Source organism: Amphiprion ocellaris, chromosome 19 (genome assembly GCF_022539595.1).
Source record: "Amphiprion ocellaris isolate individual 3 ecotype Okinawa chromosome 19, ASM2253959v1, whole genome shotgun sequence".
NCBI classification, from domain to species: Eukaryota; Metazoa; Chordata; class Actinopteri; family Pomacentridae; genus Amphiprion; species Amphiprion ocellaris.
Window position 1 is genome coordinate 26823538 of NC_072784.1, and position 27522 is coordinate 26851059.

Below are 27522 nucleotides of genomic sequence, written 5' to 3' on the forward strand. Positions count from 1 at the left end.
ATGTGACATTTCACTAATTGTTGTTGCTGAAGTCATATCACTGTTGCAACTTAACTTTTTCTAAAATTTGCATTTTTTGCTTTGGTTGCTATGGTAAAAAGAAAAGGGGGGCCAATTATGTTTGTTGCATAAAACAAAGAAGAAGAAAAAAGACACTCAAGCAAACAAAATAAACAAGGAAGAGTCAAACTCACCCTAGCGAAGTGCTCAGGGTCTCTCAGAAACACCGTCCTCTCCTTAGCGATGCTGTTGCTATGGTAGAACTCCACCAGCTCATTCAGGGAGGAGAAGACCTCATCCCACACGTAGTACTGAGAGCAGCGGTCCTGCAGAACCTTGAAATGCTGAACGTGGTCCCCATAGCTGCAAAATACAAACACAAGAGGGACGTTATGATTAGATTATGAAGCTGTTTCTCATTTAAAAAGGGCATTAATGAAGATATTTGCTGCTAACAAAAGTACATTTATAGCAGTAATGATCCAAACATATCAGCAAATTATTCTAGATGTTAAAATGTTTAATTTCTCTAGAAAAGTGAAGAGTGTTGCTCGGCGTTGCTGAAATCAAACTATCCTGTTTTTTAAGCCGTAGAAATTCAGCCAACAAGAACTGATTTAGCCCACAACCAGCCTCAATGTTCATGCAAACTTCTAAAAACTTTAGAAAATGCAGTCTCATGGCAAAATAGATCATTGTCTCTCAAACATGGTTCTGAAGCAAATTGGTGGCCAGTTAATGGGATGTTCTTTACATTAACCCTTTGATGCTCCAGGGACCCTACACTCTTCTATAATTGGGTCAAAAAGGATAAGAATCAATGTGTTTTTATACCATTTTAGTCATTTTGGTTAAGAATAATAATTTAGTATTATTGTTTGTATCATATTTTTGTCCACACAAGAAGGATTTCATGTTTGAAATATGTTTATTTTTCATTTTAACAGATTTTGAATATTTTGATAATTGATAGAGAAGATTATTACACAGAACAGCAATAGAAGAATGTCAGTGTCCATTTTGTTGACATTTTTCTACTCTTCCTCTAACTGTTGATGCTCACCTCCTGTGTGATATTATCAGTGATAGAGAGCTTGGGCCAGTAATACAAATATCACAAATTCTTTAAAAGTATTAAAGGTAACTCAAAAGCTGAAATGGAATGATATCAAAAACATGTTTTTTGAGGAATAGCTGGAATATGAAAGGAAAAAAATCTTTTCATTACAAAGATATTGCAAGAAAACGACCTCACCCCTTATGCATCTAAGGGTTAAAAAGGGCATTAATTACGATATTTGCTGCTAACGAAATTAAGTATATAGCAGTAATGATCCAAACATATCAGTAAATCATTCTAGATGTTAAAATGTTTCATTTCTCTCGAATAGTGAAGAGCTCGGTGTTGCTGAAATCAAACTATCCCGTTTTTCAGCTTAGAATTCAGCCAGCAAGAACTTATTTAGCCCATGACCAGCCTCAATGTTCGTGCAAACTTCTAGAAACTTTAGAAAATGCAGTCTGATGACAAATTTGATCATTTTCTCTCAAAAATACAAACTGGTGGCCAGTAATGGGACATTCTTGTTACACATTAAAGCAGCGCATTTGTTCAATTTATCTGTTTTACCACGATGGCAAACTGTGGAAACTGACAAACCTCGATACAGAATCTGCTCTTTATTTTCGATTCCTGCACTGTATCTTCACAAGTTGCTTTTTTGCATACAATAAATTTGGAGCAGCACTGAGTTTATACCAACACTCTTTAGTCTGCAAATCCTCCCCTTTAACCACACAGCTGTCAGCTGTTGGAGCTGGCAGGCACTCAGTGCCGTCCTGTTCGCTGAAGTGACCCTTCTTTGGTGTTTCGTTTTACTCTTATTCTGTGTTTTCACCATCTTCAAGTAAAAATCCTGGCCAAGACAGACAAGAAGACAACACTGCAGCAGAGAAAATACTATAAAAACAGACAGGCTCAGAGAAACCGATGCAAAATCTAAATCAATATCATTACTAGAAAATGGATACTATTACTAAAGCAGTCTTTTTTCTTTTCTTTCTTTTTTCTGTTTGACATTTACATGGGAAGCTCTGTGAGTCTTGGGGAATCTGCAAAGCAGATCATATCGAACAAACGTAGTTCACAGTTAAATTTGTATTACATTTTAAAAAATCAGGCCACACAGAAAATTAACCGTTAAATTTGCTTATTTCAGAGAATCTCTTTCATTCTGCTCCATTTACCGTCATATCTTGGTGAAATTTGTTTTTTTGGGAGAAAAAACAAACAAAAAAAACCACTGAATAATAATAAAATAAAGACAGAGGCACAAACAAAAATAGCCACGGTGTTAAGAGTGCATGCCTTGTTGTTGTGATTAAAAGAGTTTGGCTGGTATTCACTGGCAATCATACCTGCTCCCCTGTCCTGCTCTGCGGTGGTTGCTAAGTAACTTACCGGCTTATCTTTAGAAATCTGGACATCTCACCGTGATTGTACGCGTTATATAACAGCATCTAATATGCAGAGGAAATCAGTGCAACGCCCCCCATATTTCTAAACACATCACAGAGTGGGTGTGTTTGGCTTATGTTAATGATTGTTAAAATGTCATGCAAAACTGTGGTATTCTCCTTTTTTGCCATTTCTTTTTGTGTGTATATTCTAAATATATGGCCAATCCTTCCAGTAAATGGCACATCCTAGCTGGAGAGTAAATCCAGTACGGCCACCTCACTATCAGACTATCTAGTCTGATTGGCTCTGCTCCAAGCTCACAGAAAGTAAATGAGCACAGGCTTGTTTTCACCCAGAATTCCTTTCTCTATTCAGACACTGAGCTCTGTGAACAAGCAGAACTGACTCCCTGATGACTGGATGGCATTCAGCTGCACCTCCACCCTGCCCTTCTTTCCCTGCCTTCTCTTTTTCACCCTCTCTCTTCTCTCGCCGTCAGTCCCCGAAATGATGAAACCGTAGTGAAAAAAAAAAACATATTAATTCAATCAAATGTGAGGTTTCTGACACGTTTTTGGATTACCAGCCTTTGAACATTCTATGTGAGTAGCTGTGATATCTGCCTTCTTTTTTTTTCTTCTTCCTCTGCTTTGCCTGTGGGTCTGTTGCTCACACTCTTTATTATCACTCTCTATTATCTCACTTCCATCTAACTTCTCTCTGCTCCTCTTGTTATCTGCTCCACCCTGTCTCCATCGCCTCTCTTGATCCGGCCTTATCCTCCACCGAGTCACACACACATGCAGCTCAAAAATTCTTTCTTAATGATCTCTATCAGCCCCAGCTAGCTGTCTGGAACCCTCTGCTGCACCCTACTGGTGGGGCTCTGTTACTACAAACAGCTGTGCAACTGTGCAGCAGTTTTTTCTAAAGGAGACAAAAGAGTAAAGGGAAGATTAAAGACAGGATGTAGACAGGACATGAACTTTCCCTTTAGGGGGTTTACAATAATGTAAATGTAGAATGAAACACATCAAACGCTCAGAAGGAAGAAAAGACGGAAACAAGGTGTCAAGGTGTCTGTTCACTACATGTAGCTCACATTTCCTGTAGCTGTTATGCAATAGTAGCCATGCTAGGGCTAGCACTTTAGTTTAAAATTTAAAATGCAAAAGATAATACCAGAAAAAAAGGTATAACTTTGGAAAATTAATCTCAGTTGGGAATTATAGTGAAACTTTTTTTATGTACACTACCAGTCAAACGTTTGGACACACCTTCTCATTCAATGCTTTTTATTTATTTGTATTATTATCTACGTTGTCAATTTAGAGTGAAGATTAACGCATTTTTTGTGTACAACATAATTCCATATGTATTCTTTTATAGTTTTGATGTCTTCGGTATTAATCTACAATGTACAAAATAATTAAATAAAAACCACTGAATCAGAAGGTGTGCTCAAACTTTTGACTGGTAGTATATGTAGTGTCAATTTATAACGTGGTGTCTTCGCTGTGCTAATATGACATGAAGTCCAAAAATTCCTTCTAAGCACCACTTGATGATATATTTAACTACACTACCGTTCAAAAGTTTGGGGTCACTTAGAAATGGCCTTTTTTTGAAAGAAAAGTTGTTGTTTTTTTTTTTCAATTAAAATAACATTAAATGAATCACAAATACAGTCTAGACATAGTTAATGTGGTAAATGACTATTCTAGCTGGAAACAGCTGATTTTTAATGGAATATCTCCATAAGGGTACAGAGGAACATTTCCAGCAACCATCACTCCTGTGTTCTAATGCTACATTGTGTTAGCTAATGGTGTTGAAAGGCTCATTGATGATTAGAAAACCCTTGTGCAGTTATGTTAGCACATGGATAAAAGTGTGAGTTTTCATGGAAAACGTGAAATTGTCTGGGTGAGCCCAAACTTTTGAACAGTAGAGTATATAACTTGTACATGCAATCCTTAATTTTGACAAGCAAAAAGCAGTTTCTAGGTGTTTTTTGCTCACATTTTTACCCATTGTGGGCTCATTTTTTATTGCAATATAAAGTTCTGCACTTCTATAGAAACAGCACAACTACGGCTAGAAGCAGGCAGAACTTAAAAATGTCTTTTTGTGCAGTATGACAAAGTTATGCCATAAATCCGAATAATCTGGAATCAGGCTTCCAGGTGTCCACGAGTGTTACCCATATTGTGGGGGAAAAAGTGGCTTCTGCATGGTATGGATAGTTTACCCTTTTTATTTTCACAACCGTGACAAATTTCATAACTCTGCACATCAATTCTGCAAAGATATTTCACCATGCTGAATGTATCCTCCAAAATCTTGCTTACAGTTTGCTCTTCTGTATACTGCTATTGAGCTATGCTGCATTTATTTTATTTATCAAGTGTTTTTTTCCCCTCTCAGTCATTCTAATTTGTTACTTGGGTGCACTGAGGGATACAAGGCATTTTTTATATATATATTTTTACATAATCTGCTGCAGATATTTAGTTTTTTGGGGTGTTTTTTTGTAATTTTTTGCAGAATAAAGTAATTTTAATAAAATATACCACCATTTAAATTAAAATTTGTTATCATTCCTGACAGGAACTCACATCATGTGTGATTTATCCAAGGACGAAATCCAACAATTCTCCACTTTCTGACTCTGACAAAGTATCATTTGGGCAGTTATTAGACCCAGGTTTTGGGGTTCAGAGGATTAAGAAGCTGTAATTCTACAAAACATAAAATCAGTGTTAAAAAGCCACTTGCCTGTCAAACAAATCAAACCCTCAAAATTCATGCAACGTCTCCATGCAGCTGACCAGAGTCAAATCAGATATTTACACTTGAATCACAATATTACATCTTCACACTCAGGTTAACACTCCAGTGCACTAAACTGTATAACCACACATCTGTATTACTACAGAGGTTTTTAAAAAAAGTAAATTCTAATAATAATATTGCAGTTTGAGGAGAAATCATTTCGAAAAATCCTGAATTTAACAATAATGATAAAAAACTACATGCTATGCCTTAACAGACACAAACATGAGATGATCTGTAACAAGCAAATCCACCTCCTACAATAAATGAAAAGTCAACTATATTTGATATGTTCTAATATTCTGAGTTATTTACTCTACATCATTATGATCAAAAACCACCAGGGATGACTTATTTTTCTAAAACATGTGAAGGAAAGGAGAGAACCCATGTGTACTCTTGTATCCACGGCGGAATTAGGTGATTTATTATTGAAGGCTTTATTAATTATTACCCAGAAACAGTGCAGAAGCAGTTTGCTCTAATAACGCAGACAGCATCTGTCTCAGCTTGATCGCTCACTCACTCACACAAAGCCCTCCATCCAAGTGCCCTCTCATCTCCGTGATCCAGTGTAATTAAGGCCCACAGCGATAGAGAGATTAAGTTCTTTTTCCAAGTAAAAGGAAATTAGAGGGAGAGAGAGAGAATATGAGCGAGAACGACTGAAAGTGAACTAGATGTACAGATAGAGACAGATATACAGTAGATGAGCGCAGTGGAAGTTATTTTTGAAACTTTTACTCGGCGCCAGCACAATCAGAGCGGCGCGAAGGTCATCCGTCCATCGTTCTCTCAACTTCCTCCGTCCATCTATTCTCACTTCCCTATTCTCGCTGTCTCGCTCCCTCTTGCCAGCCTCCCCCCACCCTTTATTCTAATCTGCTGTTCAGTTTCTAAACCGCTGCAGATGTCTGGAATACTTCACACAGTCGCACTGACACCTCCAGCTGTCAATTCAACTCTGTGACTGTCAGCAGATCCCTGATTGCGTCATGCGTTTGTGCCAACCGGCGTGTTACTCTCATACGTTTGCAGGCTAACCGCCATGCTGGCCTTGGCTTTGTGCATGCGTGTGTTTTTTTGTTTTTTTTTTTGAAGTGTGTCAGCTCCATCCTTGCATGTCAACCCTGCAATGTCAAGCAAGCGAAGGACGCGGTTCTGAGCCGCTTGTAGCATTAATAAAGCATCACCTGCTTCGTTAGACGGACGAGGACGGAGACAGGAAGTGTGTGCGCAAGTGTTGCCACAGAGAGAATAAAGGGGAAGAATGATGGAGGCAGTTTAGTGGCTAAGCGTGTCGACCTGCGTGTTGTTAAACTGCTCGCAAGTTTACTCTGTATTTAAATCATTAAGCCATTCATAACCTCAGAGCTGCTGGTTCAGATAAATGTTGGGTTGTGTCAGTGTTTACCAGAGCCGCACGTCTGCAGTTCCTGTAATAAATATGGATTTCAGTAGTCATGAAATATTTTCTCGGAGCCAGAGCTGCTTCAAGGGAAGAAATAATCTAATTGGGTTATAACATTTCAACAGACGGAGCCAAAGAGCTGCAGGTTTTGTAGCTAAGTAAGGTTCACCCATAAGCTACACTCCATAAGACTGATAGGTGAGGAAAAAGAAGGATCATTTGAGGCACTTTTGAAGTCTTATTTAACTCTGAGGAAGGAATGTTTTCTACCCTACTTAGCTTTTTAAACAAGAAGGTGACCTAATTTTTAAATGCACTTTAAATTAGCATGCTCTTCACTGAAAAATGTATTTCAGTCCTAGCTTAAGTATAATTTCGAATGAATCTCATTTATTTTTCTGTTACCCTGATGGCACTTTACTTTTGTGTATCCTTGACATTTTGTCCCTTTAAATTGGTATTCTGAATTCAGTGAAAGCGCAGAAGTTAGGATGCAACTTCTTTATACACTGCCCATCCAAAATAAAGTCACACTGTAATATTTTGTTTGACTGCCTTTAGCTCTGAGGACGACACACATTTGCTGTGGGATTGTTTCGAAAAGCTTCTGCAATGTCACAGCATTCATTTCTATCTAGATTTAGAGTTGCATTCATTTTCTACCAAGACCTTGTATTGATGGAGGGACAGGGTCTTCTCCAGCACATCCCAAAGATTCTCAATGGGGCTGAGGTCTGGACTGTGTGGAGGACAATCCATCTCATGCTCCCTGATCCATTCATTCTCAAAGTGAGCCCCATGAATCGTCATCTTGGAACATGTCCATGTCATCAGGGAAGAAAAACTCCATTGATGGAAAGACCTGGTCATTCAGTATCTTCAGGTATCAGCTGACCTCATTCTTTGGGAACATAACGTTGCTGAACCTGACCAACCCCAGATCATAACTCTAACCCCCACAGTCTGGTAGGAACTAGCCATGATGAGGGCATCACTTCATCTGCCTCTCTTCTTACCCTGATGCCCCCATCACTTTGGAACAGGGTAAATCTGGGCTCATCAGACCACATGACCTTCTTCCATTGCTCCAGAGTCCAATCTTTATGCTACCTAGCAAATTGAAGCCTTTTTCGTTTTGATTAGCCTCGCTGATCAGTGGTTTTCTTAGAACTACACAGCTGTTTAATCCCAATCCCTTGCGTTCCCTTTGCATTGTGCATGTGGAAATGCTCTTACTTTCACTATTAAGCATAGCTGTGAATTCACTTGTGGATTTCTTATGATCTTCTAAGAGTTTGTTTCGACCACATTTGTTCCTCAAAAATGATGGTTCACCACTATCCTTCAAGTTTTAATGATGCGTTGGACAGTTCTTAACCTGATTTTTCCTTAGTTGTTTTCTTTGCTTGATGCAGGCCAATAATTTGACTCTTCTGAGACAGATTAACATCTTTTCCATGACCACAGGATACGTCTTCCGACAAGGTTGTTTAAGAAATGAGAAGCCCCGCACCATATCAGTTAGGGTTAAGTAAGTTGTTACAGCTGAAACGTATTCATCACTGCAGTAATTATCCAATGGAAGGCTCTTACCTATTTGCTTAGTTAAATCCAAGTGGTGACTTTTTTTTTTGGACGGGGAGCGCAATTCGCATCAGAGGTAATGACGTTCATATTTCATTAAATTTGATAAAGAGACAGTAAATAAAATGACAAAATCATGTTTTAGCAATTAATTAAGTAGGAACAATTGGAAACATGTTGACTTTCCTGTAAATTAGGTTGCAGCAACACGAACAGTTCATTTGCGAGGAATCAAGTGATTTAAGTACAACTAACTTAAACCAGTGGCATTAATATTTGGATAAATTTAATTCAACAGCATGTTACTAGTTGAAGCAATTCGTTTAAACTGATCCCACAAATCTCTTCCTTTAGTATGAAGTGAGGGATGTAAAAACAGGGCGTCTAAGGCTACAGAAAAATTATGCATTTATGATTTTGTGATTAAATTTCCTCTATTCTGGCATCTGCTAGCGTGTTTTTATTTTTAGCCACGACTACAGTAGCTCTGAGGGAGACCAAGTTGAAGAGAAAAGACACAGAATAGAGTGTGGTTTGAATAAAATGTGAAAAAATGTAATAAAAAAAGGAGATGACTAACAAAAAAGTGGAGATGCTCCAGAGGGTTTATCTCCCAGTAGACTGGCGTGTCTTATTTCAGCACCACTGTCAGTAGCAGTAAACAAAAATAAAAAGTTAAATCATACACCTGCTCCAACCGCCATCAGCTTTTGCTTTGCTTGTCTGTTTTATCTGCTGTTGCTCTTTCCCTCTGTCTCTCTTCATCTTGCTTTTATATTTTCCTTCTTCTCTCTGTTTCTCTCTGTATTTATGTTCCTGTCTCTCTCAGGTGTGTTTTTGGTTGCTGACCTGTGGTATTAAACTGTGCCACAAAGGGCTGTGCTGTGGAAAACAGCAAAATTAAACATAAAAAAAAAAGATCACAACAGACTGACAGTAGCATGAATAACAAAGATAAAATCAAATATAAATAATAGTTTTTATGATTCAGGGGTTGGTTCCAAGATATTCTTTCAAGAAACTTCCACCAGAGTGAAAAAAGGTTACATAAAAACTGCAATATTTTGGCAGTTTGGCCTGTAATTTTAGGCCATTTTTCCTCTTTTTATTATAGACTTTTTGCCATATTTTTGAGAACATACATGAAAAAATAAAGCAAAATTTACATGTGAAATGTTAAAAACTTTATCATGGAATAACAATATATATTTTTTTGAATTAAAGAAAATATTTTTAAAGAAAATTAGTTTAAAGAAAATATTTCTCTGTTTTATTTTGATGCAGGTAAATATCCTACAATAGTAATTAAAAAGCTAAAAAAAATAGACATATTCTCATGTAAAATTAAGGTTACAAAAAAACTGCAATATTTTGGCAGTTTGGATGTTAAATAAAAGAAAATAACCATCTCATAAAAATGCTGATATTTTTGTATAACCTTAATTTTACATGTGTTCATGTGTACTTTTTAGCTTTCAAAGAAGAATAATTACAAGTGTATCAACAATGAAATTATCTACAATATAGAATAATTCTAAATAACTGATTAAATCTAATAATTTTTCTATATAGTAGTTATTACATATTAATTCATAATATATCATTTGAAAGATAAATTAAGAGGAATGATTTGTGAAATAGATATGTTTAATGTTGTTAGCAGCCACAGATTTTTCATATTATTACTCCGCCGAGGAATGGCAAAGTTATCTGGTGATTGGCATACGTTTGTCTGTCTGCCTGTTAGCAACATTACTCAAAAACAGACAAACGGATTTGGATGAAATTTTCAGGGAAGGTCAGAAATGACACAAGGACCAAGTGATTAGATTTTGGCAGTGATGCAGCTTATAGTCTGGATCCACGGATTTGTTAAAGATTTTTGTATCATTGTGAGATAGTGGCACACTGTCACTGTAACTATAACTACAATTGAACACTACGTCAGCTGCCTGCTGACGATCACATGATTGTGATCTTACTACTAATCGGGACTTATCCGTCAGAAATGATACAAGAAACAATTGATTAAATTGTGGGGGTGTTTCTGAGTCCCATCAATTCCTGCTGCCCGCTACAAATTTAGGTCACGCGATTTGGTATCCGTACATATCATACACATGCACAACACATGCCTGTGCTGAGCGCAAGGTCATTTTGTTTTTGGGTACATCTATATAAAATGGCCACATTCTACAGTGCTGTGATTACCGCTACAATTTTTTTCAAGATTTCAGCTGTCGGAAATGATATAATGAGTGAGCAGTCTTGACAGATTACTACGTTCGCCCAGTGTTTTTCTTGTTTTACACTGGACTGATGTAATTGTATTGTTTTGTGTGTATTTCAGGAATACTAATAAAAACTAACATATATAGGAATAATTCTCTTTTTTACAGTGAAGAGCGGCATTGAGACTCCTCTAACTCTCCACAAAAAAGAGAATGAGCATAGTTCCCAGAATGTCCATTCATGCTTTGATGGTTTGAGGACACAAGGACACAACTTAAAGGAGAATTTCACATTAAAAATGTATGGCACCCTGTGCCACATTTATTATAAAGTCGTGTTGCACAACTTTCCTGACTCACTTCTTCACTCTGGCATGCTCTTTTTCTGACACGTTTTCTCCACATGCCTTCATTTATCCAACTAAAATAATCTCATGTCCTTTTTTTTCTGAGGTACATCAAGTGTGAAATTGCCCCCCAAGTGATGACATTCACGGGATGTCGAACCCACTGTGGGTTACTTAAAGCTCAGAGAAGATTGTGTTGCTGTAAAATGGGCCCAGCCTGCAGGGTGAGTTCCCTTTAATGGTTCCTCTCTGGAGTAACGTCCCCGATAAGCGACTAATGATGACTGATGACAAGGAAGCTGAATGAAGGGCCACATTCAGTGCTTACTGGATGAGCCAGCCGCCAGTGGAGGCATGAGTCAGTGATAACAGAGGCTCTGTCAGAAATGCTGGTATCCACACTGAGATGCACTAAATAAACTCTGTTATAGGATAAACCCTTTCAGGCAGCAGGCTTGGAATCACCAGGTGGTTTTATGCCTCGTTCAAATTGACGTTGGCCCGTTAACATTACAACAGAAGACCGCCTTTTGTATGGTTTTACATTCAAGAGTACTTTTAGTAGCTTTCTGTGGCTTCAGATATTGACTTTAATGTCAAGAAAACTACATTTTAAACCACTGTAAAAACATATCTGTAATTTTAGGCCATTTTTTCTTCTTATGTTACAGACTTTTTGCCGTATTTTTGAAAAAAAAAACATAAAAAAGGAATATAAAAATAACCAAAATAGACTTTAGAATTTACACATGTAATATAATTTGATATTAAAAAAACTTCCAACTTTGAATAACGCTAAAATTTTGGATTTTAGTAATTATTTAATATTTGAAAATGTTAATTTCAGGTTTAATACCCTAAAAATATTTCTAAAATTAGACATAAGTTGTGACAAATAACACAAAAAGAAGTATGGGCTGTGTGTTTGTAAAATTAAAAAAAAAAAAAAAAATTAAATAAAGAAAATATTCTTAAAGAAAGTTAGTCAGTTTAAAGAAAATATGTCTCTGTTGTATTTTGACGCAGGTAAATATCCTACATTAGTAATTAAAAAGCTATAAAATACACATAATCTCATGTAAAATCAAGGCGAGAATTTGTTTAATATTTTAGACTTAGACTTAGATGAGTTTATTAATCCCTGGAGAGAAATTAAGCTGTTGCAGTGGCATGGGTATTCAATAACAGGGTAAACAATAAGACAACACAGAATAGTAAGGTATACAGTGAAGTAAAATAAAATAAAATAAAAATTAATTAAATTAAAATTAAAAAAAATCAACCGAATATACAAAAGTGACAGAATGTGCAAACGAGAAAGTGATTTTTTTTAATCATAGAAAATAATATTATTTTTACCATATATATATATATATATATATATATATATATATATATATATATACACACACACACACACACACACACACACACACACACACACACACACACACACAGAGAATAGAATTTTAATACTTTTCAGTATGAAAATTTTTGCAAATTTTTGAACAATAATAATATCAGTGAAAGGGACCTGAATGCCTCAAACATGGACAAAGTTGTTGACAAACACAGTTCAGACAAACAAGTTTACAAGAATGTTCAGGCAAAGAAAATGTCTTTTGTCTTGTGTGGCCTTCACCTGACGCAAAACAAAGGCCACAGGAAAACCAACTGTGTACGTTTTTGCTTGCAAGTGTGAGTCTGCATGCAGGGCTAACTGCCATACTGTTCACACAAACATATAAGAAAACAAGGAAGAGCTGCGAAGAGACAAATTTAACTCAACAACATGATAGGAATCAGAAAGAAGGTCGGACAAAATGATGTCTGCTCTCACAGATTGGTCAGAAAGAAAGAAAAAATACTGATTATGCTGCCCTTCAAAACACTGCTGCATGATTAAAATAAATAAAGGTGAGTTTCACCATCCACTTTGCCTTAATGCGTACTGTCTGCTTCAGTTACTCATTTCCTGGAGAGGCTTTTGATCACTTACACAGTTGTTACTTTCAGTGACATTTATGTGTAGGTGGGAGGTCCAGTATTGACAGTAAAGGCTGTGTAGTAAAGTGTGAAAAAGGAAGTGAAATTTTCCATTGGAGATAAAGTAAAAGTTATGTCACCTTCCTGCAAAAATCTGAAAAGTACCCAAATAAGAAAAGGGGACCAGGTATGCTTTATGAAAAAAAAAAAAAAGCAAAACACTGAACTAAGTTTTAGAACTGAGGAAAACTTAGAAAAGACCGAATATATCCTTTGGGTGCATCTGCTGCTGAGTCAAAGAGAACTGGGGAAAATGCCCAGCTAGCAAAATGGATTTCTCATCTCTCTCTGTAAAAGTTGAGCTTGGCATCGCTTTGCTTCACTTTCCAAAAATAAGCTACTAAATAACCCATTGGGACAGTTTCTCTGGCAAAGTTAGAAGTTAGTCGGCTGCCACAGATTTCACCTCTCAAAGTCTTCTGAAGCAAACAGTGTCTTAAACAAGTGTCTTGTATGTTTAGTCAGACACCAGCAAATACGTAATCTAGACCACATGTCGATCACTTTAAAGGGCCCCACTCTGAACCATGTGTGAGGACAGTAATATGATGCTCTTTGTTTGGTCTCTGGGAATTTGGAGATTTTATAAAGCTGGAGAGAGTTTGCATTCTACAGCGGTGCTAAATTGTAGATCATCCAGTCCACGTGTGTTTTATGAACTTCGAGAAAACCTGCACCTGCGAGATTATGGCTACCAAGTCTGTTGCTGTGAGCTAACTGGTCTTTGTACAACCAAAGTGAGAGACCTGTGTTTATATGCTTGTTTTAAGTCAAACATGTTTTCCACTGAGTGCTCCACTAGGGTTGCCTTGTTGTTTGTAATATTAATTGACAGTTTTCTTTCTTTGTGTGTGCAAAAGATGATGTTGGCGTCATCAAGCCATGGCCTAAATTGCACAATGAGGCTGTTAGCAGCCATTTGTGAAGTTGCCGGGACAGATGCCAGCACTGTCAAGTCTTATGCCATGGTTCTCTGATGAGAACCGGTAGATTTTTTCTCTGGGTTGGAAGTAAGTTGCTGCCCCTAGCCAGGGACTTTATGTATCTTGGAATCTTGTTCTTGAAAAAATGAACAATGGGATGGACAGATGGATTGGACCGCTGCCAGCAGGAATGTGGATGTTGCACTGGACCATCATGATGAAGAGAGAGCTAGAAGGCAAAGCTCTTGATTTATCAGTCGATCTGTGTTCCAACCTTCACCTACAGTCATGAGCTCTGAGTAGAAATAGAAGCAACCAAATTGCTTCTATCTCTAACATTGATAGAAGACATTGAGAACAGAAAGGTGTTACATATAATATAACTTAATATTTAACCCAATACAAAATTTTTGTCTTTATTTTTCTGATGGACTATTCTTTTCTGGGGAATCTATAATCTTAGTATTAAGATACATATGCTATGCATTTGTGATCATTTAAATGCACTGTAATGATTACCAAAATGGCAATTTTCTTTTATCTTTTTATGGTTAATTACATTTTTTCTACAGGAAATGGGCCTGAGAAATGCAATAGCAAAAATAAATTAAAGAGCAAAAGAGATAATAACAGTGTTTATGACAAATATAATTATGACTAATATCTTTTGTTGTGGTCTTACAATAACTGATCACCACAATCATATTTCACACCCAGTAACTACTACTATATCCTAACATCTCTGAGCATGCTTTATATTTTTACCCCTACTAGATATTTTCATGATGGATGAAGGCGATTTGAACCTGTGAGAATAATTCATGGTGTGGAGTAACAGGTAAAAAAAGTAATTATATATAGAAGAGAAACTCATCCTTTCTGTAAATATATCATCAAACTGTTGTATTACATTAATATGGAAATTCTCCCTTCATGTCTGAGAAACTGGATCTCTCTTCCAGGTACCAGTGTTGCATCTCTTGAGCTTAATTACTAAAAACCGCAGCAAAACGTGCACATTAACTTAGAAATTTTGCTAATTAACCAATTTAACCTTGCATCAAATTCATAGTGTTTCACGATTTTATGCTTCCACCAACAGTCTTCCAGTAAATATAGAAACAAAGTCCCATCTTGGCTTCATTCGTGGCCGTGAAAGTGGATCTGATTTTTCACAGACTGACGTCAAAGCTGGACCGAGCTGAGCTGCGACTGAAGTCTCTGCAGTTACCGCTGTCAAGATGTCTCCTCTGACAGGAGCGCTGTCAGCACACAAGAACCACACACATTCGCAGACTTACACAAACACCTGACCCATTTTTCAAGCTGCTACTCCAATCCAGCAACAACAGCCAGAAAGACATCAATAAACAGCCAAAAAAAAACCCACAAGAAGCATCAAAAATCCTCCCTGTCCCCTCTTCGCAAATCTATTTTACACACAGCACCTCCCTTCTCTGCCTCTTCTATAATTTTCCCTTTATATTTTCTTAATATAGGCAACCTATTTTTCCCCTTCCTTGCCTTTCCTGCTTCCAAATTGCTGTACTAAGACAAATCTACTGAGAGAGAGGCAGAGGGAGATATCATGCCCAAGCAATTTCACAACCAACCACAAAACAACCCACAAATCCAACTCTTTACTCCTGACTTGAGCCAGGTTGTCTTACAGCCCCGGGAGCTCAGTTAAGAGCCAACTCTTAGTTCCAAGTCTGGCCTTTATCATCTCCAAACTCCAGACTCCCCATCACAAACACACACACACACACACACACACACACACACACACACACACACACACACACACACACACACACACACACACACACACACACACACACACACTCTCTAACTCTCCACTTCCAATATCCACACAGCCACCCGAGGCACAACACCAAGCCTCAGCTGCGTTCCTGACCGCCATCCACTGACAAGACAACCGATCAGCCCCATCAGCAGCTCCAGATGCTGCGGTGTGCCAGACAGGATTAGCTCACATCAGGCTGGAGGGCTTGCAGATCCTCCCTCTTACCCTCCGCCCCACACCTTATCCTCTCACCCTCCTCCTCTGATCCCCTTCTGCCACCAGACATGGACACACACACAGAGTCATGCATGCACACATCCAAAATGCATTAATAGAGAAATGATGGGGACGTCTGCATGCGGTATATGTCAAGATTCAATTAGATTGCACTTAAATGACACAAAACTGGCTGTTGCAGGAATATGAATGTAAAGGAATGTGTAATATAAAGGAATGAGTACAACAAAGTACTCATAATAACCTGAGAAAAACAAAATGCATTCATTTTAATGTGCAGAAAAGAGAGCAAAAAGGGGACATTTGGAAATGCAAGAGTAATTATCTCCTACCTGACGGACATGGAGAACTCCCCAGGTGCACTCTCGCTCTCTCTGACCAGAAAAGCTCCACACTCTCTGTGTCTGAGTCGACTTTCTGCCACGCCACGAGAAATACGACCGGCAAACCAGCTGGAGGCGAGACAGAAAGTGAGTAAATAAGCTGAAACGAAAGAAAGAGGTCACCAATGTTGCTTTTTTATGCATATGTTGTTAAGGTGTCTGAGCAGCTCCGGCACAATTTTGCACACAAGCTCGAGAAAGGAGCTGTTGTCTGCGAATATCTACTGGCTCGAAATGTTCGAAAGGATTTAAAAGACGAAAAAGCTCACAAAAGTAGAGATCAGTGCTGACAAAGAAATGAAAGAGAGGTCAGAGGTGAGAAAAAAAACAGTTACACACACACACACACACACACACACACACACACACACACACACCACCACCACCACTCATTAGTCTTGCTTAGCAGGGCATTTTTCCTTGGATGCAATGTTTGCATAAATGACATTGTGCTTTCATGGACCTGCAACAACAGTCGGTTTGATGACTCATATGAAGAGAGAGCCATCCACAAATTGCAGGATCCTCTCGGTTGAGGCTATTTGGTCAGAATTCTGGGTTTATTTTTGCCGACTCTGTGAAGAAACATGGAGGAGGATGAAGAAGGAAAACACTCAGAGACACACATCCTAACAGACGTCTCCCAGGGGGTTGAGCACAAACTTAACCAGGCAACTCGCAGCGGGCCGTACATCAGTGTTCATTAACGAGCCCAGGCCGCTGAAATGGCTGTTTGTCACAGCAAATGTAGAACCCAGCTGGTGCTGGAGCATCTGATGGAGATCCAGGGTGTACCAGGAGCTTCACTGTAAAGACACACGGCTATATCATGTGTGATTACGTAAGGCAGCCAGTGAGTGTATCCCTTTGGGTGCACTGCCTTATGTCGAAGTACAGATGTCCAAAGCAGAGCAGAAAACGCCCGGAGCTGTACACATCCTCACTGATGAGCTGTTTAGATAGACCAGCGCTGCATGTGTGAAATGTTTTCATCTGCTTTACAGATCAGCTGAAGATGTGTGTGCGCGTGTGTGCGTGTACTTACGCGTGTGGCCGCAGGTTAATGTAGTTTTTCGGCACAAAGCCTTTCCTGTTGTGGAGCTCAGCTGTGTACCAGTTTGGATCATCCTCCATGTTCGTGATCTAAGGGCAAACACACACACATACAGATGAATTGTTGCCCACATTGATGTTGGTGCAGCCTATTATTGTAAGGTGAAAGGCCACTATCATTCCTCACCCTCTCTCTATATATCACTACTCGCCCCAGGCCTCTCTGCTGAGCCAGAGCTGCCGCTTTCATCCATCTTTTTTTGTGACCTGAGGCCCTCAACTCAATCAAATTTGAAAGAATTGTCGGTTTTTCATGATTACACACATGACAGCCAGCAGACGTGAGTTAAATTAACCAACACTTTTGATCCAGTTGACTCACAACCTCATTTAGTCTCACTAAGACCACTAGCTCTTGGTGGTTGATGTTAGCTAATGTTGACTTTAGGATTCTGCTTTAGGGATGCAGAGTTTGTTAAGTATTTCTTTGTATCGGTACGAACCTAAGCCTGATGTTTTGTTTACACCTACTGTTACACAGGCGTCACAGTTTATAGCACGACTTCAGGGATAAAATTTCTCAGTGTAATTTTTGATCAATCAATGCTTAATTGATAACACAAATGAGGTACAGTACAGTTTTGTCTCGTTGCTGCTTTAGTCATTTGGACTAAAAATAAAAAAGAAAGCTCTATTACAATTGTCACTAGGGAATACAAATACTGCCCTAGTTGCTCCCAGTTGGACTGAACCACATGAGTTCCGGAGGTCATTAAGCATCACAGAAGTCTTTGTCATAGTGACCATTGCTAGCTAAACTCCCACAGTGTTCTCAGCTTACCAACACCTGTTGGCAAGTTAAACAGTAAGAGAGCAGTCAGGTCCTACAGCTAATCTACAATCCATCTTCAGACATACTAGTAAAAAAATAGTTTTTTTTCCATCTTTTGAAGCTTGTGGAGCCACAATATATACACATGTTCTCGACACTGCATTTCACTGAACTTTACAAGGTTCATGACCACGTATGTAAAATAATGGGACAGCTTTGATGCAGAGATGCAATTTTTCAATTGTTCAAACTACTTGGATGGGAATGGCAGCAAAAAAAAATGCAAAAATTAATGGGGCATCCCTTCTCTGCTTTATTTGTGCCATATTTAGATTACAGTTTCATATGTTTGAATTTTTTGTTTTTTAGACATTTGATCACAAAAGTTAAAAACCTAACTTAGCAATGTGTGTACCATATTATGCAAAATTCACTTTTTCATTGTTTTTGAACATAATGAAATCGATGTGTTAGAGTTGGGCTGGGATTTTAACACGTTAATTTCCATTAATTAATTACAGAAAAAATAACGTCAAAAAACTAACGCACGTAATCGCACCTTTCTCAGTTCCCCAATTTCTGGCACACTGGTAACACCGATGCACAATTGGATAAAAGCGTGGTTGTGTTTAAGTTGTGCAACAAAGAGCTTTCTTATCACTGCAGCACTTCAAGCCAACGGTATCACCTCCATGCAAAACATGTTGTTGCGAGCGTCAGAACTAACGTTAGCTACGACAGTTCTGGTACAGGCAACGGTGTAGCCATCCCAAAATAGACCATTTTTCAAGACATTGAAAGTGCTTGAATTTACAAAAGTCTTAGAATGTTGGATGTAATAGCTATGATTACGTGTTGGAGTTTGCAGTAATCTGTGAATGTAGTGGACAGATGAAAAATGCACAGATAGATATGAATGAAACATAAACACTTCTGTGGTTTAAGTTCCCATATATGTCTATTTATCGATTCAGTCGTCAACCAGAATTTCTTTATTGTGTCAAATATTGCTATTTGACAAAAATGCAATTAATCGTGATTGATTAATTACGAAGCCTTTAATTGGTCGTTGAGGTCTGCTGCCTGTTTGATGACACAACAGGATGAGCTCCGCCCATCGTCTAGGGTCCTCTTCCAAACGGGGCTTGGACAGCAACAGCTCAGTTGGATTTAAAGCTCCAGACATCTGACATGTTAGATCTGAGCAGTATTTTGAGCTGAAACCTGAAATGCACTTTCTCGGACAATGTGAAACGTACTCTGATTTGACGGGTGTATGGGACCGTTAAGAAATTTAATTTCTGCAGTTTTACCAACACTTAACCCCTCAACATCTGAAATGAGGCTCAGGTCTCGTTAATCACAGATGATAACTATGTGGACAGTTGACCAATCATTTATGGTAACTAACAGCAGGATGTGCAAGCTTATAACAGAAAGTGTAAAATAACAAAAAAAAGTTGGGACACATTGTGGTCACAAATCATCAAAAAAACCAAAAAAACAACAAATACCTGAAAACAGTATTTTTCAGTGCATATATAACACATGCGGTAATTGAAAAAAGTGACAGCTGTTTGTTCTTGCATTGACTGTTGTGATGCAGCCCTCAGCTTCACTTTGAATAAAACTGGGACTGGTAATCGAAAACTATTAATATTTTGACAGTTTTCAGACAAGCTTAGTGTGTAGAAGACAGTCTGTAATTGTGAGAGACACACTGTCTCCTGATATGTTCCTCCTTTAATGTTTACCTGTTTTATCCTCTCCCATTTCAGTGCTTGATGCTCTGTTCGGGTTCTTTTGTCATTTTTTATTCAGTATGCTAATCCAGCTGTGACACGGCACATCATTTTGATATTTTAAGATGCTGTTTTGTTTACTCTGCCTGCCTTGCTGTGACACATTTTAGAAACCTTCTGTTTTGCTTATCTTTCCTACAGAGCTGCAGTTCATTCCCTTTTTGAGCTCTCATTGCATTGCCTCTGTGCTTTATTGGGGAAACTAAAGACTTTAAATTAGCATGTGGCATAAAGTTAAAACATCCCGCCTCACCTAAAGTTTCACATTCCGTCCTGCCAGTGAGAACGTCAGTGCAGCTATGATGGAGAACTCCTTGGGCAATGTTGCTCATCTGCCATAAAGTTGCCATGTTCCCTCTCTGCCCTCAGAAACTTCATTTCATGCACCAGCTATTTGTAATGGCTACACTGCACATTTGTACAATCGTTTTAAAATGTGTTGCAGGCTATGGAATGATTTACTCTCCATAGCATCAATCATTGTTCACAATCATTGTTCACTCACAAACCTGAATGATTGCCTTTTCAGTAAGTTGCTGGTTTCAGTCTCAGCCAAACAAGTGTATTTGACTGAGTGGAAATCTCTGTTGAACAACTCCTTGCAATGTTTTCGACAGTTTAATACTTTATTTTACACTAAAACATTTCTGTGGACTACCATACTCACATAAACAGCACAGTTGGGTGTTTTTCTTTGCCATCGCCTCAATGAGTTTACCCCTTTAACTCATACTGTGACTATCAAACATTAACTTTTCTAACCACAATTTTGTGGAAAAAGCACATCTGACATGTTAGATCTGAGCATCTCCTTTTCTCGCATCTAGTGACACAGTTTGGTTTCTTAATTTCATTGTTCCATTGTGTGCATTAAGTTAAATAGCCACTAAATGAACTGTAAATCGTTCATTACAGTACTGTATTGTGAAAAATAAGATTCAGATCCTTGTTTGTTGTGTTTTTATTGCTTATAGTCTCTTGAGAGAGAGAACACTGTTAGTTTAGACTCTGCTACAGTCTGCTTGGGGGGAAAAGGTCCACAGTTTGCTCCATGTTTTAAATTTTGCAGAATATCACCTGAATTAAGTAATAATTTAACTGTAGAGCTGTGTACAGCTGCTGGGAAAACTGAACTGAACAACTAGCAACACTGTTTAAACTGTTGTGTTAAATGTTAAACACATCCAATATATGATTTATTTATTTAGATATAGACAGTGTTGGGCTTGTCCTATTAACTCCCTTTAGGCAGTAATTTAGTACACTGACTGTTACATTACTTTTGTCTTACTGTTGAACATTGCCTGAAATGCATCATCACGTAATTTCCAGTCGGCAATATAACTTTAAAACCTAGCATGTGCCTACATATCAGCACAATCCCTCTGCTACACATACACAAGATGCTTCTTTTATGTTTTTTCATAAAGTATTGTCATAAAGCCAAAAGCAAAATTGCTAACAAAAAAAACAGCCCAAAGTGCGCTTCAAAGAAAAATGTTCGAGAGAACAAAATGTAATTGTATGTGTAAGAGAATCTAGGTGCATTAATGTGTTAAAAACAAGTAATGTGTGTTACTTTGCTATGCCCTACCATCTCACTGAGATGGTAGGGCTTAACTCTTATGTTAGACCCATTTCCTGTAAATCTGCACAGAAGTGGTACATTGTAGATGTTTGTCCCCAACCACCCCCGCTGATTTAGCTGTGACTAACTCATTCCAGTGAGTTCAACAATTACACAATTAACCCTTAAAGTATCAATCATACTACGAGCCTGAAAATGCATGCAAAATTTGACCATGGCAGTAGACTGTAAAGATTGTACCCTGAACTCTTAATGAGGCTGAAAAACAGGTCAGGTACGATTGTCTGCACCTGGTTACCACGCTCAAGCACAACGTCAGAGGAAGCAAACAAGTAAAAGCAGCATTTTCGCCTCAAGGATAGTAAACTTTTCAGAAACCATGCACAAATTCAGTTTAGTGAAATAAATCTGCTGTGTTTGGGGTCAATTTGAACACATTCAGTGTTTAATGTCTGTAAATAAATGATCTATGATGAAATGAATCTTTTCTTTTTGTTCATATTCAACCCTCTTATTACCTTCAAATTTACCAACATCTTTCATCCTTGGGGTCAATTTGACTGCAGCAATTTAAACCTCCGAAAAATTATTCTAATTAAAATTGCTCCTGAAGTTTATGTGTCAGGTACTTTATGTTGGTTTGTTGACTACCTAAGTAGCACTTTCAATAAAACAACCCCAAACTCACTCCTCTCATACATCCAGAATACCAGAAATGTGCCGATCACAATAAAATCTTACTGACTGACCTAAAATTAGAGAGAGATATCTTTTCGGTGGTTTTTTTGTTTGTTTGTTTTTTTTTTGTTTGTTTTTTGTTTTTTGTCTGCATTTATTCTCATTGTTTAACTCCACAAAAGAGGTGTCAACATTGTATGAGATTGATGCATATTTTAGTCTTGCAGCCAAATATTTTAATATTTAGTGCATGTGTGTGACCATCACCGGCCCTCCCTGAAAGCTAAGCAGATATTCTTTATTAGAATTCCCTATTATGAGCCAGGGAGGGCAGTGCTACACCTCAGTGATGTGTGGGGGAAACAAAGACTAGACAGGACGAACAGGATGAACAGGACGAACAGGGATAGAAATTAACAGGCGGTGCTATTGCAATTAAAGATAGTAAGGTGGTGTGTTATTCCCAACTACTAACTGCCCATCAATAAAACAGAAAGAAAAAAAAATTAAAAAAAGAAAACCAACACAAAAGAAAAAGAGATTCAATAAATAAATAAACAGTACTGAGCACCATAATTGTGGATCTTTTTGGTGTTTTAATGGCTTTATAGTATACATGCTTTTGTTATTTATAACATTGAAAATAAAAAACAACTTCTGTTATCAAGAATAGTAACATGTATTATGTTCGGGGTCAATTTGATCCCAGGAAAAACGCAATTTCACAAAGTTTAGGGTCTGAAAGTTTTCTGAAGATTATAAAACTGCATGTTACAGTGACCTTAATATCATCCAAAACAACCAAAACTAAATTATGTGAAATATTGTTATTACTTATATGTTTTCTACAGCTAAAAGCCTGGGTTCAAATTGACCCCAAAGAACACTGATGCGTACAACATGTGTACAGGACATTGAAAACATATCGTCACGTTAATTTTATGTTTACCCAATTGTCCCCATTAAATTAGGAAAAGTCATTAAGAGGAATATCATTGCAGTAGCTCGATACTACCTGTGATTTTATTGGTAGCCAGAGAGAGACAAATTATCGCATTCATGTGTTGGCGTTTGTCGAACAAACGAAACGTGTGTTTTTGTGCTCCACTTTTGTTTCCCCCGTGTCAAACTTGGCCACACTGTCTTCCAGCTTTTAACAGAATGTCAGAGCTGCGACTTTTTGTTTATCCGTGAAGCTATTTTTAGCCTTTCTTTATGAGTCAACTCAGTTCCACATGGCTACTGCACAATAAAACATGAAGGAACTGATGCACCCCAATAGAACAGTATATAAAAACCCATCTGCTCTCCTCCGTGTTGCCAGCAAGGTGTAAAAAAAAGGAGCATCTCTGGGGACTAAATGAAGCCTTTTTTTGCTGGAAAGGTGGGGTCTGACTCAGTAGAAGGACACCAGTAAGCAGCAGCAGGAAAGTGTCTGACTGTCCATGTAGCCTTTTTGTACATGATGGACATTTAACATGATGCTGTGTGAGTTGTTATGATGTTTTAAAGCTTAGGCCATCTGGTGCTTGAAGCAGAAACGAACAAATGTTGAAGAATTATTTAAAAGCACTGTTTGACCCAAGCCTGAACTAGAGCTGTTGGCATGTTTGCGGAGACAAGAAAGCCGTTTATCCCAGCAGGTGGACTGAAAGCATGTCACATAAAGCTCAGCAGCATTTTAAGTGCTGGTCCCATTTTTAGTTACAGTAAATGCCTTGCTGTGGCCAGAAAGCATAAGTTCAAATAAAAGACTATTGTAATGATATCCACTGACAGCAAATTGAAATGCCACCTCATACTGGCTGCATCATTCACTGACACTCAGCTCCGAGCAAATGACTTCTCAGACAGCAGAAGTGAGAAGCATTTTTATTCATGTGTAGTGACGGGATGAATAATAAATGAGCTTGCTCCATACAGTAAAAGGTAAATTCCATCCTCGGGCATTATTATCTTGTAAGACGTTATCAAAGACATGTCATGGGGTTATTTTGTGATGAAGTCCGTCCTTCCACATGACTCAAAATTCCCCAAAAATAACTTTGGAAATATAAGTGGATATAGCAATATCCCAATAAAAGCAAAGCTTGAAATGCAGCTGGTCTACTGAGGCAAAATTCAGTGGAGAAATTCATCTTACTGTGTCTTTTATCACGGATTTCTCAGTGTATGACTGTGCAAGCCTAGAAAAAAAGCTTTTTATCTTTAATTCTGAGGTTTATGTTTGATGTCTTAGATAGTTTTCTACTACAGTAATTTCTTGCTGTCTCTTATCATCCAACAGAAAAAAAAGACTATTATGCATCCTCAAAATTAGATAAGCCTGTCATTTCAAGAAACATGCTTATTCCATTTCTTCCATTGCCCAAAAACCCAGCAGACAGTTCAGCATTTTTCAGTTCAGCCAAGAAATAGTTTGACACACAACAAACCACAACTTCTTGTTTTTAGCTTTTGCACAAATTAACCAAATAAAATGTGATGTGTTCGTGACTTTTAGAGGTGTTTGGGGGCAGATTTTAGGAACAGGGATAACTGTCAATCTCACTGTTTTAAGTCTGTATGCTAAGCTAAACTAACTGACTGAAGAAAATAAACATATTTCCCAAAATTTCAAACTATTTCTTTCACATGGTTTGCGGTAGCATCCATAACAGAGCTGTGTAAATGAAATACATTCTTATTACTGTATATTCTTCGCTCCCAGCCACATCAAATACAACAAATCCCAGTTTATAACATTCAAAACAAGTTCAAGCCTTCTTCTACATGCTGATTTTTCATACTGATCTTTCTTTAGTACGCAGCAGCAGCAGCAGCAGCAGCACCTGGATACAGAATGTCAAGAGCTGTAGGCGCTAAAGTTATAATTGTTGTAATTATCACAGTCAGCGGAGGCAGAGAGAGAGAGAAGAGAGAGGTGGATGATCAGATAGATAGATAGATAGATAGATAGATAGATAGATAGATAGATAGATAGATAGATAGATAGATAGATAGATAGATAGATAGATAGATAGATAGATAGATAGATAGATAGATAGATAGATAGATAGATAGATAGATAGATAAACAGTCTAAGAAAAAAGCAAAAAATTCTTTATCTTACCTTGAGCAAGTCTCCCTTGTTGAAACTGAGTTCATCGCCCTCTGTGGCACGAAATGTATACAATGCCACTGCTTCCATGCTGCTGAAGCCCCCCCACACACACTCACTCACACACACACACACACACTCACACAAACACACACGCCAGGACCCCCACTGATGCCCCTGGCACAGGTGGCAGGGGTGGGGGGGCGGCAAAAGAGGGAGAAATGTGGCAAAGAAAACAGATGAAATAAGACGATATGGTGGGAAAACAAAGAGGGAGAGAAGAAGAGGAAAAGGAGAGGTCTGGTCTGTCCGCTGAGCAACAGAGCGTATGAGAGAGTCGGAGCAGAGGATGAGAGAGAGTGAGCTCGGCGAGGGGAAAAACACGACTGGCTGCTGCTCAGCAACACACTGCCATGACTAACATTCAGAGAGAGAGAGAGAGAGAGAGAGAGAGAGAGAGAGAGAGAGAGAGAGAGAGAGGGGAGGGAGAGCAAGTAGGGGCAAGAGAGTGGGAGGCACTTCCTGAGTATATATTTGTCTTTACACTCTCGGTGTGGCTTCTGTGTATGTGCTGTCCTCACTCGGCGTTTCTGTGTGTCTGTGTGGTTTGTCGCCTGCCATCCTGCTTTAGTTTGACACCTTCAAAGTGAAAAGTGATCTCATGTTTCTCACTTATCACCTGTAAAGATTGTAATCTTAGATATTATTCATTAGCATTTGTTAAACATAATTTAAATACCGCACAGAAAGTTGTTAGATTTCAGGTGCAGTATTAACTTGCACAACTGCCATCCTCTCTTTCCTCTATCCTGCTTGTACCTTCTATTTATGTTACAATCTTTAACTAGTTTCGTCATATTTGAGATTTGCAAGGCATCTAGGGGGCTGCACAGTGGTTTGGTGGGTAGCACTTTGGCCTTGCAGCTAGAAGATCCCCAGTTTACGTGCCAGCCTTCCCGGGATGTTGTCCCTGTGCATGTGTGGGTTTTCTCCAGGTACTCCGGCTTCCTCCCACAGTCCAAAAACATGCAGGTTAAGTGGTGACTCTAAATTGTCGGTAGGCGTGAATGCGAGTGAGATTGTCTCTATATGTAGCCTTGCAATAGACTGGAGACCTGTCCAGGAAGTCCCCGGCCTTCGTCCTAAGTCAGCTGGGATAGACGCCAGCCCTCCCTGTGATTAAGCGGTGTATATCTAATGGATGGATGGAAGGCATCTGAGGTTGCACAATGCATTTTCCAAAACAAGAAAAGCACTCAGAGAGCGCAGTACTCTGCCAAGGCTGCTCAGTTGTATTTCTGATGGCTGAAATCTTGGAAAAAAACTTGTGGCAGAAATCACAGCACCATAGAATGTGGCCATTTAATATAGATGTACCCACAAAAAAATGACCCTGCGCTGAGTACAGGCATGTGTTATGCATGTGTACGTGATGAAAGGATATTGAATCGCGTGACCTAAATGTGTAGAGGGCGGCGATAACTGATGCGACTCGGAAACAGCCCCACAATTTAATCAGTTGTTTCTTGTACCTTTTCCGATGGATAAGTCCTGGTAAGTCCACAATGGTCGATTTTTATTAGGGTTGCAATCATGTGATCATCAGCAGGCAGCTGATGTAGTGTTCACTTGTAGTCATAGTTACAGTGACGGCATGCCGCTATCTCGCAATGATACAGAAATCTTTAACAAATCCGTGGATCCAGACTGTAAGTTGCATCACTGTCAAAATCGAATCAATTGGTCCTTGTGTCATTTCTGACCTTCCCTGAAAATTTCATCCAAATTTGTTAGTCTGTTTTTGAGTAATGTTGCGAACAGACAAACAGATGGACAAACGTACGCCGATCGTCACATAACTCCACCGTGTTCCTTGACGGAGTGAAAATGGTCACAAAGAACCACTAATGTTGCACTTTGAATAAAAGCAGATAATCAAGGATCTTTTATTCACTTTTATTAACATTAGACAGACAGACAAACCAACGCCAATCTTCACATAACTCTGCCGAGGCAGTAAAAACTGAATAAATCTTTTAAAGTTTGTTCTTTGAAAAATAAATAGTCTAAAATGGATGATAAAAACAGCTATGATACTAGACATCATAGTGTCACTGGGAACCAACATCACCTGTCCCAACTTACATCACCCGCTGAGTAAAATCCAGAGTTGCAAGAAAGTGCCCTGGAGTAAAGTTGGAAAT

The 27522-nt window shown here is 38.4% G+C and overlaps 1 protein-coding gene across 1 annotated transcript in view; it reads right to left on the minus strand.

The window, feature by feature from the left end:
- The window catches only part of grapa (GRB2 related adaptor protein a), a 45041-nt gene extending 19334 nt beyond the window's left edge, over window positions 1–25707 (minus strand). Inside the window, exons 1-4 of the mRNA XM_023265387.3 lie at window positions 25331–25707; window positions 17311–17408; window positions 16215–16334; window positions 195–363 (exon numbers count right to left, since the gene is read on the minus strand). Coding sequence (XP_023121155.1) covers window positions 195–363; window positions 16215–16334; window positions 17311–17408; window positions 25331–25408 — 465 coding nt within the window. The 5' untranslated portion in view covers window positions 25409–25707. The remainder of the gene's footprint in view (window positions 1–194; window positions 364–16214; window positions 16335–17310; window positions 17409–25330) is intronic.
- Window positions 25708–27522: the final 1815 nt, after the last annotated feature.